Below are 15,518 nucleotides of genomic sequence, written 5' to 3' on the forward strand. Positions count from 1 at the left end.
TTTGAAGATTTTTTCAAGTCCCGCGAGATGAGACTTTGGCCATGAGATTTTTTCAAGTCACGCCCTCCTCTCAACCATATTCAACCACACTCACGGTAATGTCACCTCTCATTCATGTGAATGCTTTTGACAGACACAGTTTCTGCTCTCCCAGCTCTTATAAATTTTAACGTTTTCCTCACTTCAAGTTCCCAATTAAAGAAGACGTATTATGTCCAAATCTTATTGAAGAATTTCATCATGAAGGGTTATCAACAGAAGAAATGAGTACACAGGCAATCCTAGCACTGAGAAACAATGAAGTCAAACGAATAAACACCAAAAATGTCGATTGGTTAAATGTCAAATTTGTTAAATGCGTATCAATAGACTAAGCTGAAACAGTTGGTGGTGATCGTGCAGAAGACGAAAACATCAACTTACAATATCCTAAAGAATATCTACAACTGTTAACACCGTCTGGTCTTCTACTGCACAAATAACTGTTGAAAGAAGGATGTATCCAAGAAAGGTGAGTATATCTTCTGCGGATAACATTAGACACCAAAGGAGATCTTGATATGCTATTCGTATTAAAACGTTAACCATTTCCCGTTAGAATAGCTTTTGCAAAGACAACTAACTAATCTCAGAGCCAAACATTTGGAAAAGTTGTTTTATTTATTAGAGAGAAAGAAATGAAATTCAATCACGGGCAGTTATATGTTGCGTTGTCACGATGAAAGTCCAAACAGAGAATCAAAATTCAATGCGATATTGATGAAAATTTAATTAAAAAAATTGTTTTTACTAAAGTTTTACAGTAAAAGTTTAAAAAGTATTTGCGTGTTAATTTCAAGCCAAACAGAATGAAATCGTATTACGCAACGCATAACTCTAACGCAACATGAAACATAATTTACTTTCAAATTACTATGTTTTACTATTTTTTAATATGGTTAACTACTCGCTGTAATGTAAAATAGTTCTATTATGCATATGTAATGATTCCCATGTAAATAAAAATATGTGTAAATTGTACATCTGCATCCCCATACGCCAGTGACAGAACCGCAAAGAGGCTAGCGCATAGTGCAGGCACGGAGGTTGGCAAGCGAAGCGAGCAGGGGGCAAAGCCCCCTAGTAATTAATATAATTAAAATGTTTAATGAGTTACAATCAGCCAACAAGTTAGACAGCAAACTAGAAAACAAATAGCTGTTACCTTGTCTGCAGAGATGGTAAATTTCTGTAACTGTATATGGACCTGAGAATTTTCACGTAGGGAGGAAGCTTTGGTGTCATTCTTTTTCTTCCTATTAGTAAAAAAGTTAGATTTCTGAAGTTACTGTGAATAATAACAAACACATTAAAAGTCATGAACCACAAAAAATGAAACAAATGGAAAATACAGTCTAATCTAACCTAACTTTATATACTGACATCTTAGCATGCAACCACAAATACTTACTGACAACACTAATTACAATCTAAGCTCAGCTCTGGTTCTTTTTTTGAGATTCAGCTTATAAATATTTTTTTGTTGTCTTTGATATTTAACTAACCAGTTAGTGGTTTTAATATTAGGTATAACATTCATACTAACAAGCCAGATGTTTTTCAGTCATTAGGTATACATGCTGGGCATAGAAATGCCCTGAGGAGATTTCTTTAATAATCATGTTATATGTGTATTGAGAAGGATTAGATTCATCAGTTTATTCATCTACTTTGATAGGAACATTTCGTGGCTACGGTGCCAGCCCAGTGCAGGGCACGCTCACTGATACTTTAATAATATTTACACTCCTGTTGTTTGCCTATTTTTTTTTTTTACTGTCCCTTTGCCAGACTCTGAATAGTTTAAACCTCACAATCCTCTTTTCAAACTAATCTATATATTTTTTCTTTTCCTGCCATATTTAGCCATATTTTCTTTTAAGTTACTATTATCTCTAAAATAATTCAGTACATTTCACCTTTTAACAATTTAATTTTAATATTTTTGCAAAATATTAAAACATTATGTGCCATACATATATATTATACTAACTGCATAACCAAATATCAGTTATTATATAATATTGTAATAATCTACTTATAGACAAGAACATTATGCTCAGAATTATTTTGTAGAAACTGCAGGATTGTCTGGTGTATGGCCTAGTGGCTAAGGGGGTAGACTATGTTCATCACACAACACTGACTCTGTTTAAAACTTTTAACATTTCATAATTATCTGCCTCACTGTTTACCTGTAAAGTACATTGTTTGCTAAGGTATATTAAGCTTGTTTTATATGGTGTATCAATTGTAGCCTTAATTAGTCACTGCACAATGTGACAAAAAAAACCTTTATTTGGATATTGCATCATTTCAAAAGTGATACTATTTCAAGGCATTTAAAAGTACATAAACAAAAGGCAGTAGTTTACAAATATTTTTACAGTCAGGGCACAGGTGGTGTAATTGTGAATTTCCCATTGGGATTAATAAAGTATCTATCTATCTATCTATCTATCTATCTATCTATCTATCTATCTATCTATCTATCTATCTATCTATCTATCTATCTATCTATCTATCTATCTATCTATCTATCTATCTATCTATCTATCAGGATCAAACACTGAATCAGAGGCATGAATCAAACTGGCAGCATTGTGGTTTAGAATCTAATTCCCTATCTAGTATACGACACTAATATAACATAGTGGCTACTGTAGAAATTTATATTTTTTGACACAATTTTGATTTTGAATTTTGACACATAAAATGCACACTAAGTATTCAATAATTTTATTTTTCATGGTTTTAATTCTCTTCAACAACCATTGTAAGCCTTCACATTTTCAATAATGAATAGAGAGCTGAAAGACTTTACACAAAGGACAGCCTGAATTATCACTCTCTTCCACCCTAGAAACACTGCTGGGCTTAGCAAATAAATGAATACCTTCCTCCCTCTGTCTGGCGCCTGTCAATGACATCATCTGTCTCGTTGGGGTGGCTTCCTGTTTCTGTGATGGGCTTTGAAAGCTGTTCTTCATCTTGGCTTTTTATTGACTTCCTATTAGTCCCAGGCTCCCTCACACCCTATAAAATAAAAACATGTAGGATAGTGAATAAAAGAATACATGATAGTTAATAATGCAACTTGTTAGATGTACTTTCTTTCTCCATCTGGGTAAAATCATGAATGAATGTAAGAGATTCTTAAAGCAGATGGTATTATGAGTTCATATTGGAATCTAAGTGGCAAATAATTGAATAGTAATGCATCTATACATTCTATTTATAACCAGTGACATTCTACCATTGGATGTCTAGCTAAACATTTGAAATTAAAAATCAGTCTATAAATGTAAAATCTTATATAATACATTACCATGCTGTCCAGCATTTTTTAAATCACCTGTTGCTCACAATCTGTTTGAACTATTGACCTGAAATTTGGTACACATATACTATCTACGTGACATCTACTGTCCGCTTTCAAGGTTATGATTGACCTCCAAGGTTACTCCTGTTTTTATTTTTATTTTATTGTAGAATCAACTCTCGGCAGCGGCCAGCAGGTCAGCCGTGCGGCGCATATGTACAGGCACCATTCTAATTCCCTACCATCTTCACCGTCACTTCCTCTACTTCTTCATATCTTAAATCATTCTTGAGGCAGATTGAAGACTTAAGTGCCAGCTTACGTGAAAAATTAAGGAAAACATACTAAGTAATTGCAACACAAACACTGACTTAATCATTTTTTGCGCAAAAAGATCCCGATGAAAAAAGAGAAGAAGCGAGCTGCTAGGGTGGAGAAAAGAAGAGCTGCTCAGGAAGCAGCAAGCGCATCAACCTCTGAGTAAACGAATGGTAAACGTACAGAGAAGAGGATGAAGACTAGGAATGCTCAAGTAACATACAGTGTGCTGTTACTGGTGTATATATAATACCCTAAATATTCATAGACTTTCACAGCTCCTCTGACTGTTTTCTGCTACCATTTTTTACCTTTCTCATTTCTCCTTTAGTCCATTGAGCTTTTTAGGATTTTGATTCAGAGGCAGTCCAAATAATTTCAACACACGGTAGTACAAGTAGTACAAGAATAACTGCTGACAACCTAAAAAGAAACATACTGGCATGGCTGATCTACATTTATATTTCTCTTTTTGTTATTTTATTTTTTAAAATGAGAGTTATGAACCACACTAAAGGTGGCACATTCATGTATTCATTTTCACTTTCCTTGTGAGGGTCAAGATTTGCAGTATGTTGAGATGGATAGACTAGGCTTGTCCAAGCCTATCACTTTTTCCAAGTTATTATGAAAGAATTCCTAGATGCTTTCAGATTACCTGCTATATATTTACCAGTACACATAGCTCTAAATTTCACAGTGACACAAAAGCCTCCTCCCTATTCAAACATGCCATGGAATAAGTAAATGGCTGGGGCAGGAAGGTCTACGTAACATTAAAAAAATGTTGAATGTGCAATTAATTTTTTCTCAAGTAAATATTTGTCTTTCTTGGGACTCTGTTCTATGAAGACATATGATCTGGGCTTTGGTATAATTCTGTCTTGCTTTTTCGTCTGAAATAAATGCTAAAGTTATTGCTTTGGCTAGGCAACATCTTTAGTTTCAGAAGCCCTCAGTGGTAATCATAGATGTTATTAGATAAGGCCAAAGGTTATTATTGTATCTTGATTCTGCCTCCCTACTGTAAAAGCTGCATGTCCTTTTGATGTTTACATATTGAGATATAAACAGTTTTTATTAACTTCCTTCTAGTTATAATATTAATAATAATAATAATAATAACATTTACATAGCACTTTTCTTGATACTTAAAGCACTTTACATAGAAGGGAACTAGTTTGACCACCAGCAATGTGTAGAACCCACTTGAATGATGCAATGGCAGACATTACTGTGCCAGTACACTCATCACACATTAGTTATTAGGTGGTGAAGGGATGACACAAATGGCCAAATAGAGACAGGGTTTGATTAGGTGGACAAAACGGATGAGGCTGTGATGGGCAATTTAGCCAGGACATCGGGATAAATCCTACTCATTTCAAAATATGTCCAGGGATCTTTAATGACTGCAGATAATCAGGACCTCAGTCTTATCTGAAAGACAGCACCATATTTATAGCACAGTGTCCCCGTCACCGCACCGGGACATTGGGATCCACACACAGATCACAGGATAATCTCCCCCTGCTGGCTTCACCAACACCTCTTCCTAGATGGTCTCCCATTGGCCCAAACATGCATAGCTTCAGGTGGATGACCTGTTCTGAAGTGTGGGTGTTATGGCTGCTGATATATTTATCCATCATTCCTTCACATACTAAACCTGTTAAGTTCTATTCAAGGTCACTACAATCTGTCTTGGCAGCAAATGACCGAGGGCAAAATGAGCTCTCACAGCTCATCTCAAGGAATATTTACAGACTAGTCATTAAGCCCGTTACAATAACGGGCGCTAGAACAGTAGTGCATAAACATTAGTAGGAACAGTCTATATTAAATGGCAAGGGACTTTGACCTCATTCTTTTTGTTGGTCGTATTTTTCTTTCTTTCAGCCTTTCTTTTGTTGATGTTTACTTGCTGAGCTGACCGTTCTTCATGGGCTGCCACCGTGTATTGTGTGTCTTTAATTTTCTGTGACAGTGATACTGTCTTGTACGGCTGTATTCAATAAGGGCGCGCACAAAAAGGCGAGCTTCAAAAAGGTGACCTCAATTGAGCGCGCCTTTATTCGCTGTGCCCAATTGAGGTCACCCTTTTGAGGCTCGTCTTTTTGTGCGCACCCTTATTGAAGGATACCGTCTTGTACGTCGGCTGGCTTGTACGTCCATAATATATACGTCCGTAATATACCTTTAATTTTCTCTAGCGGTAATACAGGCGTGTGCGTTGGTAATATGCCTTTAATCTCCTCTGACAGTAATACTGGCTTGTATGTGGCTGTAATATGTGTCACTGTATTGTGTACCTTTAATTTCCTCTCGCAGTAATACTGGTTTGTATTTCCGTAAAACGCCTGTAACTTTCTCTGACAGTAATATCGCACTGTGCCCCGTGCATGCGCATTTCATCAGAAGACACCCACACACGGACACCTGGACGCACACAGGGGTTTTATATATATAGATACACTCTCGATCACTGACCCTCCACCATTTAAGGTTTAATTCTGAATAATATCTTTAAGATGATGTTTTTTGAAGTGGGCACGTTAAAGGGCATTTATGGATCTTGTCCACATTTATCTCAAGAAGATGACAAGATGTGAAATTCATAAAGTTTTACTCATATACTCATTTATAACTACATATATTTCTGCTTTGTTTATTTTATATGGTAATTTGTATACAGTACATCTATCCATGCATTTTTTTAAACCAATTATCCAATTTGGGCACAGTCAAACACACAAACTCAAACCAGGTGAAATTAAATTTGCCAATTAACTTAAATGATTGTCTGTAGGAGTAAAATTATATGGGGAAAAAAATGCTGAAAAAACATGCAGAGTGGGTAAAACTGAAAGAGGCAGTAAGCAGGACAAGAATTCAAACTCTGGGGATGTGAAGCAGCAAAGTTAGACATCCACTATTCCACATCTACCATGTCATAAAATGATTTGATTACAAATCTCCTGGCATTCAAAACGTTTGGTCGATTGATTTTCAGTTAAATTAAATGTTTAAATATAATATAAAATATAAAAGCGTTTGTCTTGTCTGACTTTTTGAATTACTGCATGTGTTTCAGAATGGACTTGGTCAGATCTCTTTGTCAGTGGGACACAACATTGCATTAAAGTAATATTAATCATATGTAATATTATGTTTAAAAATTAATGAATAAACACTTAGTGATCTTAGTTGACTTAAAGGGATTATTAATGTTAACTGTTTGAATATTTTATGTCAGCCTTGTCTAATACAATTCAGAATACCTTTGGCTTTTATGATCAAATTGAAGTTGTCATTAGACACACATATTCTAGAAGTGCATCATGCCATTATTAAAAATAATTCCTGAAACCTCCAAAAAAAAAATTGGTGGTGTCTGTCTAGAATAATTATTTCTGTGCTTTGGGACTAAACCACAATCATGCTGTTCCATTGTAGAAAATGTTGGACAGCAATCAGTCTTTCCAAGAGTGGCTGTCGTGCCAAAATATCTCCAAGAGAGAGGTGATAATGTTTCCGATTAAGTCATAAAAAAACTTTAGGACAGCATCTAGGAAGCTTCTTGCATTTATTTCAGTGTTCATGACTCAGAAAGACAGTGAGCAAAGTTCTGTCACAAATGCGTGCTTGAGTTTATAATTACAGTTTGGTTATTATTTATTTATTTAAGAATGTTTTGATACTTTATTTTTATTATTTTGAATGTATTTTATATCTTTTCATACCACCTCTTTGTTATAAATCCACCACTTATGGGGAAATTAACTTTGATATACGAGTGCTTTGGACTGCGAGCACGTTTCCGGAACAAATTATGCTCGCAAACCGAGGTTCCACCGTATAGAGATGACCACTTTTCATTTGTTTATTGTTTTGTATGTAATTTTTGTAATATTGCTTTATTTAAACATTGCTTAATTATTAAGCATTATACATGTGGCCTTTTAAGCTACATTCCTTCTGTTTTGCAAGTGGTACCCCAAGAGGCAGGGGCAACCATACTTAGGATAGCTCTAAGCCTTTACTGTATATTCGAACAATGATTTACAGTACACAGGAATGTTTACATCAGAAAGGATGAATTAAAAAGCAAATGGTACAGTGAATGTCCAGATCCTAACCTCGATGAGAGCCTTGGACCCACAAATAGTAATGATTTAAAGCAATTCTTCTGAGCAGTGGGTGAACAAGTAACTGATAAATACATACAGGAAATGTCTTTTAAAGTAATTTTGACTGAAGATGGCACATCCAAGCTTTGTGCCCAAGGGGGCAATTCAATTATCACAAGAGTTAAGAAACACTGCATATTTTCCATGAATAAATAAATATTCAAAAGTAATAAATGCACATTTAAAATATAAATTTACTGGCCCATTATCATCATAAAATGAAATTGTTTAAAAAGTTTCCAATGTACACTCTGTTTATAACATTACAAACACATCTAGCTTTGTGCAGTTTTTCCAAAAGCCTACTTTGAACAAATTTGGCAGTGGCAAAAAACATCAACTTTTCCGCAATAAATATATATATTTGTAGAGTTAAAAAAACAATGAATCTATGTACAGTTGAAGTCAAAGCTGTGACTATATTGAAAAGTGAGACCTTTCTCACCGATGCCATAATTTGTAACATAGATAGTAAATGTTAGGCTTGGTTTTTAATATTATCTTACAAAAAAGGGCCTGCTGGAAAAAAAAAATGGACAGTTTACCAGTTTGGGTGTCAAAAATTACTTTTCTGTGTTTAGTAAGATAAACCAGGTCTGATACCAAATTTCTTAAAGGTGATTGTTTCTTGCTGTTTAACCATAGGTGAGTATTTGAACATCTAGATCCATTTTAATTGAAAATATCTAAAAGAGTCCAACTTAATCATCAGACTATCTGTGATCATGATGCTCAACTACATCTGTGATGATGGAGGAACATCTACATAGAAAACCATTCTTACCTTAACACAATGATAAACAGATTTTGCACAATACGATTAACAATTTAACATTAGACTAAGTAAGTTCTAAGTAAGTATACAAACTGCAGCTAAAATAAGAACTTAATTAAGGATGTTCCAAGTAAGTTACCGGTAGATTTATTTAAATACCAAATTGCTATACAAAGTGACTGAGCAATTACCTCTGCACTGGGGCATCTCCTGACATAAGGAAGCTAAGCAACAGCTATGGACAACCAGGGGAGGCCCCAAACCACACAGAGAGAACTTTTTTTAGTACTTAACCTCCAAAAAAGGCTACTACACTTAGATTCTCCAAAAGGCTGCTAATAATCCTGTTCTGTATCATGACACCAATGAAAAATAAAAACTATGCAAAATATAACAAGTAAAATCTAGTTTACAGACTTAGGCCAAAAAAATGTTGGGAGTCATTTAAAGTGGCTAAAATAAAGAATCTCAGTAGAAATATAATAAGTATGTGCTTTGCTCCTCTGCTGTTCATAGAGTACCTTAGGAGAGTTCACCCATGGACCTTCTTAAAGCCACTCATTGGATGCCTTCAGTCTACCCAACCCGCTTTCATCTCAAACTTTCAGTCTATGGTACTGCTAGGCCCTCTAGAGCATATATGATAATAAAATGAAGGGGCAAATGAACCATTTTTTATTTGTAATGATAAGATTTCCTTCTTGTTCATACCTGTTTGTAAGAGGCACTTATCTAAATTTACAATATTCATATTGGGTCATCATGAGTCAAAAACATGCTATATGCCTTGCAGCATTTCATCCTTAATAGATGATTTATTTTTCCAGCCTAAATACTTCACTGCCTAAAATCTTAATGGGTGTTTCATTTTTAGAAAGCACTAAAGTTATGTTTTTAAGTTTTGTTTGTGTAAAAGGCTACTGTCTTCAGAATTTCTGAAGTTCTTGGCCCACCACAAATATAAATCTGACTCTGACTCTGCAAATCAAACTGAGGTAACCATGGAAAAGTTAACTGACAATCTAACAAGTTAGCACACCCAAGTACAGATCTGCGACTGCAGGCATACCAAGCTACTGATCACACATCCTTTCAGCCGATTCTGTTCTTCCTTAACCTCCTTTCCCATAATTCTGTGAGCCTCTTTTCCCACGCTGCATTGTGACTCTCGAGTTGAAGTCAAAGGGTCACCAGCTTCCCTCGTGAAGTCAGAGCATGATGACTGGAGATTCGACTTGTCATTCCTGTGGGGATAAAACACGAGCAAAACACAGAAATGGTATTAGCCTGACATCATAGGAGTAAAAAAAAAATGTTTTGCTCCCAATTCTGTATAAAATCTGATATGCATCAAAAATGCAGTTAGTCTGCCAAATATATAGATAAACAGGAACATGCCAGGATGTCAAAAACAAAGATAGCTTTGTTTACAAAATATGCTCCGTAATAAATTAAAAAGATTAATTTGAACTTGGAGTAGGTTGTTTCATTTTCCTGTCTGGCTATTTTTACAGATTTATAATGTACCCTTAGATAACAATTTTTGCATTTTATTTTATTAGCAAACATTCACCATCATATTTATAATTGTTACATACACAGTATACATATTATCTCTATGTCTGCATTTTCTTCTAGAGTATAATGATTTTTGCTAATGTCCCAAAGTATATCAGGTTAGTTTGACAGGTGAGCCTAAATGTGTGTGTGTGTGAGAGAGGAGTATTGCATCCCATACTAGGATTGTTTGTGCCCTGCACCAGATGCTGCTTAGATGGACTCTGACATCCTATAACCCCTAATTAAGCAGTTGTAGAAACTGAATGAGTGAACATAATTACAAAAGAAATTGTGAGGGGCGCATCATAAACAGTGACTCATGGAAATACTTACTTTAATTACAGTTTAGAATTCGATTCACATGTTTTGATGTGTTTTAACTTTAGATTTTTGGACTAACTTTACTAAATGTAATGATAATTTTCATTTTCTCTACTTTTGCTTATAAACATTCATATAGGTTAATTATTATTTTTATCTTACACCATAAAGTGTGGCACAAATCCATTTATTTCATTTTTAATACTTATCCTGGCAACACTTGCACATCATTTAACAGCCCTGAAGGGGATGCCAGTACATTATAAGGCACATTCATACAGAAACCCATACTGGGACAATGTACAGTCTACTTTCCAAAAACAATGAGAATCATTCATCATCATTCATTCATTACATTTATATAGCGCTTTTCTCAGTACTCAAAGCGCTATGACCAGAGTGCCAAAATAAAAAAAAAACTTGCAGATATGGTGAAAATGTGCCAGCTATACAAAAACAACAACCAGGCCTACATCTGAACCAACAATTCTGAAGCCTTTAGGCAGCAGTGCTAGCCACTGCACCGTCCCAGGTGTCAAAAATAACAGGTACAAAATAAATTCAGATTAATTAGGTTGTAATAAGTAGCAGAAAGGGAGTAGTGCTTTCTTTCATAAATGTAATTTTTAACCAAGATACAAATAACATCCCTATACCGCTTGTAAAAAGTTCAATATGCCTACTGCTGATATGAAAAAACGGGCATACTCACCTTTTAATTTAAATCTTTGAGGAACACAAGTAAAGAAACAAACCTGCCAAATGGGTCTGAAGGACCAAATGGTCTCTTATTTGTGAAATATCTTCCATTCTTATGTTTCCAACACTTTTTCTCACGTGTTCTCGGGATTACTTTTCAAAATATACCCATGCCCAGAGTGCTTAGCACAAACTTGTGCTGATTTTCTTTTCAAAATACCCAATCTCTTTTGAAAGTTGGAGAACAGGAGTGTGCTTTAACCTTTTCCAAATTCAATGCTTTATCCATTTGACCAATCATCGGCCTAACATATGATTGGTATTGCCCTTAAAAAACCTGACTGGAGCATCCCTAGTTTTAGGTCAACCTGTTCTCATTTTGCAAGTCAATTGTTTACATATATGCAATAATATTAATACTTAATTAAGGCTTCGATCATTAAAATGACAGTCTAAATATTGGTTTTGCTGTAAACTGGTCATATACAGCACAACATAGAAATTTGAACTCCAATTCCCGGTAAGTACAATGCCAATAGTTTAGCATTAAATACTAACAGACATCTAAATATTTACATGTAGGTAAAACACTAATAAATGTTGCACTTCCTTACACTGACACATTAACACCATGTACTTTGAGCCAATGCATTATTCAGCAGAAGTGTGTCAAAAAACCCTACTGGGGCTCCTTCATGCCAGCAGAAATATACCCGCATAATGCCTTACAGTGACTGTAACTGCCAAGTCATACGTTGTCTTTTATTTTAGTCATTCTAGTGTATATATGACAGGGTTTGCTGCTTGTCATAATATAATAATATTTATTTAGCCTTTGTAAAAAGCCAAATTTCCTCCAGGGACAAATGAAGTTTGTTTGTTTGAACAAACTTTCTGTCTGTCTGTTTAAAAGTGACTATTCTTTTCACTATGAAAGTATTTGCACAAGTCAAAAGCACCAGGAGGTGAAACAAGGAACTGTGACCTTGGAAGACAAAAAAAATGTCTTGAGATTTTGAGAGTTTTTTAAAAAATACATTATCCACTACACAAGAAGACTCACCCACACATTGTTTATGCCAAAATTATACGTATGGCAAACTTCAAGATGACCCTCAGGAAGAATACCACCAAATGTGAAATACTATCAATAGCTTAAAATACATTTTATTTTTCTGTCAAAATACCAGACTTTAGAATCTTTCTGGTGTTAGAAAAGCCATTGTGTATAATGGTAGAAAAACAATTTGTTACATGGTGACCTAAAAGTGGTCATTAAATGAAAGAAAATAAGGAAAAACAGTATTGATAGCTTTTCTGCATCTAGATTGCACTAAATGCTTCATTGTTATTGTATATTTGTACTGTTCATACGTACATTTCTGATTTTTTTTTTTACCAGTACAATTGCTAAGTATGTATTTGTGGTGGAACTCTGAGTGTTATCATGTCGCTCCTTGTAGATCCACTTGGTATGACTTGCCTCCAGGTTCTTTTGTTTTGTCTGGAAGCATCATATGAAATCCCTTAACTGTAATTTAACCTTTAGTTAATTAATGCTGGAAAATGTGGATATAAATAATAATTGTGCTTGTGATGTCTCTGCATCTAATGCAAACCAGCAAAAGTATGCTTTGTTCAAATGCAGGAGCAATACAAAAAAATGTACTAAGTCGGTTGTTTTGATTGGGGACAGCAAAGATTTTTTTCGGAACTTGTTTTTGACGCTCAGCAGAAAACATGTCACACAGGACAGTCGTGCTTTAAGCCCTCTCCTGCTGTTTAGAGGCATTTTTCAAATCAAAAATAGTAAGCCATGTTGAAATCACATCAGACTTTGACAACAAACTCCATGTCCAATTTGACCAAATGCCACAGCACTGCTGTGCTGATGGTCACAGATATAACAGTTACTAGCGCAAGGATGAACTTCCTTCTGCTGGTCTGGTTGCTAGGCAACTCCTTGTTTGTGTTGTGCTGAAGAGCTCTGTTATGCTTGAATACAACCCATTTTTAAAACACTGTCAACATTGCGGAATGTATTAAAAATACGCCAAGTTGTGTATGGTTAGTTTAAGTTATAAAAAGGGTATTAGCTATTTCCAAAGATTAATAATAAAAAAGTAAACTAATCCAGATGGCAAGTTCAATTTCCTTTACATTTGCCTAAACACTGACCACCTGTATAAATCATTAAATAACCATACAAGATTTGCACATTTACCAGTGCTGGAAATGTATTTGGCTTTGAAGAATCAACATTATTACTTTTATTGAACCTGAACATGAATTGATTAAAATGTAAAATTGCTACAACAACTAATGGTCAGAGCTTTTTCAAATAACAGCAATAAAAATAAAAATCTAAGACTGCAGTATGATTAACTGTAGAAGAAAATAATTATGGGGTTGATTTGTAATTTATGCTTAGAGTGAGGTTCTAGATTTTTGTGATCCTTGTTTGAAAACGTAGACTCAGAAAACCAATGGATGCTCTCAACTAGCAGAATTAACAGATAGTATCAGGCCCAGTCTAAGGTATTATGGGGCCCTAGGTGAAAGGGGGGTCCACGGGCCCCCTGAGGGGGGCGGAGCCAACCTGGAAGCGCTGTGAAATGCGTGAAAATTAGACCAAGGAGTCGATCCGGGGCCCCCCAGACGCCGACTTCGCCTATGCCTAAGGCCGGGCCTGATTGGGACAAATAATGCTGTAGTATATTTAAGTATATATGACAATTGCTCACTCGGACAATTTGTTTTGGGGGCCCCCAAGAAGGCGGGGGCCCTAAGCTATAGCTTGTGTAGCTTATACTTAAATCCTGCACTGGATAGTATGCCTGTAGAAGTAAACTATCCAACAGCGCTTTGTGCATAACATTTAAAAGCAGTGTAAAGCAGTAATCTGCTAATGATGTGCAACAATTATGAATCTATGATTACTGATTCATGTATCGTGCATCATGGACGCCAACTGACATCCCATAATCAGTAAGCCCACTTTTGCCACCAAAAGGTACAAGTAGTTAGCCAAACTAATCAACATCACTCATTGATCATATCCATAAGTTATACTTTCTTACATAATTTTGTGATCACAACATGTCTTACTCAATAACATTCTTAACATGAAAAATTTCCCAACAGTTACAAAAGGAAAAGTAAATTAGTTGTCGCTTTGATTTGGTCTGACCTCTATTCAAAAATAAGCCATCAAACTTTACTTGTGAGGCAGTCTGTAGGGAAAGAGGACTAGATTATGCTGAAGAGAGTGAGAGCAAACTTTGATTTTAGACTGTGACTTTATTAATGGCTGAATTTGGACAAAACAGGCGGAGAGATCAATGTGAAGGAGAAATGGTCCAAAGCAAGAAAGGCAGTTAGTCATCTGGTGAAAATAACATAACACAGAGAGCAGATGTGGCCACAGACATAAATATAAGCATCAAGGTATAAATCATATAAATTTAACACAAAGAATTGCTAGACCTAGAAGTAGTTGAATCAATGGCTGAGCCAAAATTGAATGTCAGCAGCCTGTTAAAATACAGTAAACAAGGACACAAGCAAATTGGCTGTCAGGGAACTTACTACCTGTAACCCTGCAGCTAAAAGAGGGATTCATATTCATGTTGTCCCTTTTGTAAAAGACGTACTGCCCCTTACCTTGAATTTAATTCTGGGGCATAACCAGAGGTAGCTCCAGAACAGGAGTTTAAATCATGGTAAGTCTTAAGGCTCACTGAGCTTAGAATCAGGGTCAAGGCAAAGGCTCAAATGGTGGGAAACAAAAGAAGGCAGGCTTCAGAAAGAGAGAGACAGAAAAACAGAGCTAGAGAGGAGGTAAGAAAAGAATGAATAGTTGAACAACACCAGCTGAAAAACGTAGGTCACAAGCTTTGTTAACCGGACCAAGAAAGGATGCAGGTTTTGTTGCTCTGTTTGTTACTCTGATCTGTGTTTATCTCTACCTGTACTGGCCAAAGGAAAAAAAAGTTGCCTCCCGAAATAAAAGGTTAAAAAATTTGGACCAAGAGATAAAGAGGCTAAGAGAAATTACCAAGAATATTCATTGAACAAGCAAAGTATCAGTACCCTGAATGACTAAATGAGACAGAAAACCTGGTTAAAAGGAAGAGCAAAATTCTTTTCCTAACTCCTACAGGTCTCCTGAATGTCACAGAGTATTTTTTAGAAATCTAAAAACTTTTATACTGTGAGCTGCATGCCACCATCTTTAACAGTTGGTGGGTGATGACATTACAGGTCATTTGCCCTCCTTGTCATGTGACTGGCA

At 35.5% G+C, this 15,518-nt stretch overlaps 1 protein-coding gene across 7 annotated transcripts in view; it reads right to left on the reverse strand.

Annotated features, from left to right (window-relative positions):
- LOC114666113 (spectrin beta chain, non-erythrocytic 1) overlaps positions 1-15,518 on the reverse strand; it is a 521,913-nt gene that overhangs the window by 393,111 nt on the left and 113,284 nt on the right. For all 7 annotated transcript variants that reach the window (XR_007933536.1, XM_051919168.1, XM_051919167.1 and 4 more), the window contains exons 11-13: positions 9,714-9,888; positions 2,936-3,075; positions 1,205-1,295 (exon numbers count right to left, since the gene is read on the reverse strand). Coding sequence is in view for 6 of the 7 variants with exons in the window: in XM_051919168.1 (XP_051775128.1) it covers positions 1,205-1,295; positions 2,936-3,075; positions 9,714-9,888 (406 nt within the window). In the remaining variant the exon portion in view is untranslated. The remainder of the gene's footprint in view (positions 1-1,204; positions 1,296-2,935; positions 3,076-9,713; positions 9,889-15,518) is intronic.

Source organism: Erpetoichthys calabaricus, chromosome 15 (assembly GCF_900747795.2).
Source record: "Erpetoichthys calabaricus chromosome 15, fErpCal1.3, whole genome shotgun sequence".
Classification (NCBI taxonomy): Eukaryota; Metazoa; Chordata; class Cladistia; order Polypteriformes; family Polypteridae; genus Erpetoichthys; species Erpetoichthys calabaricus.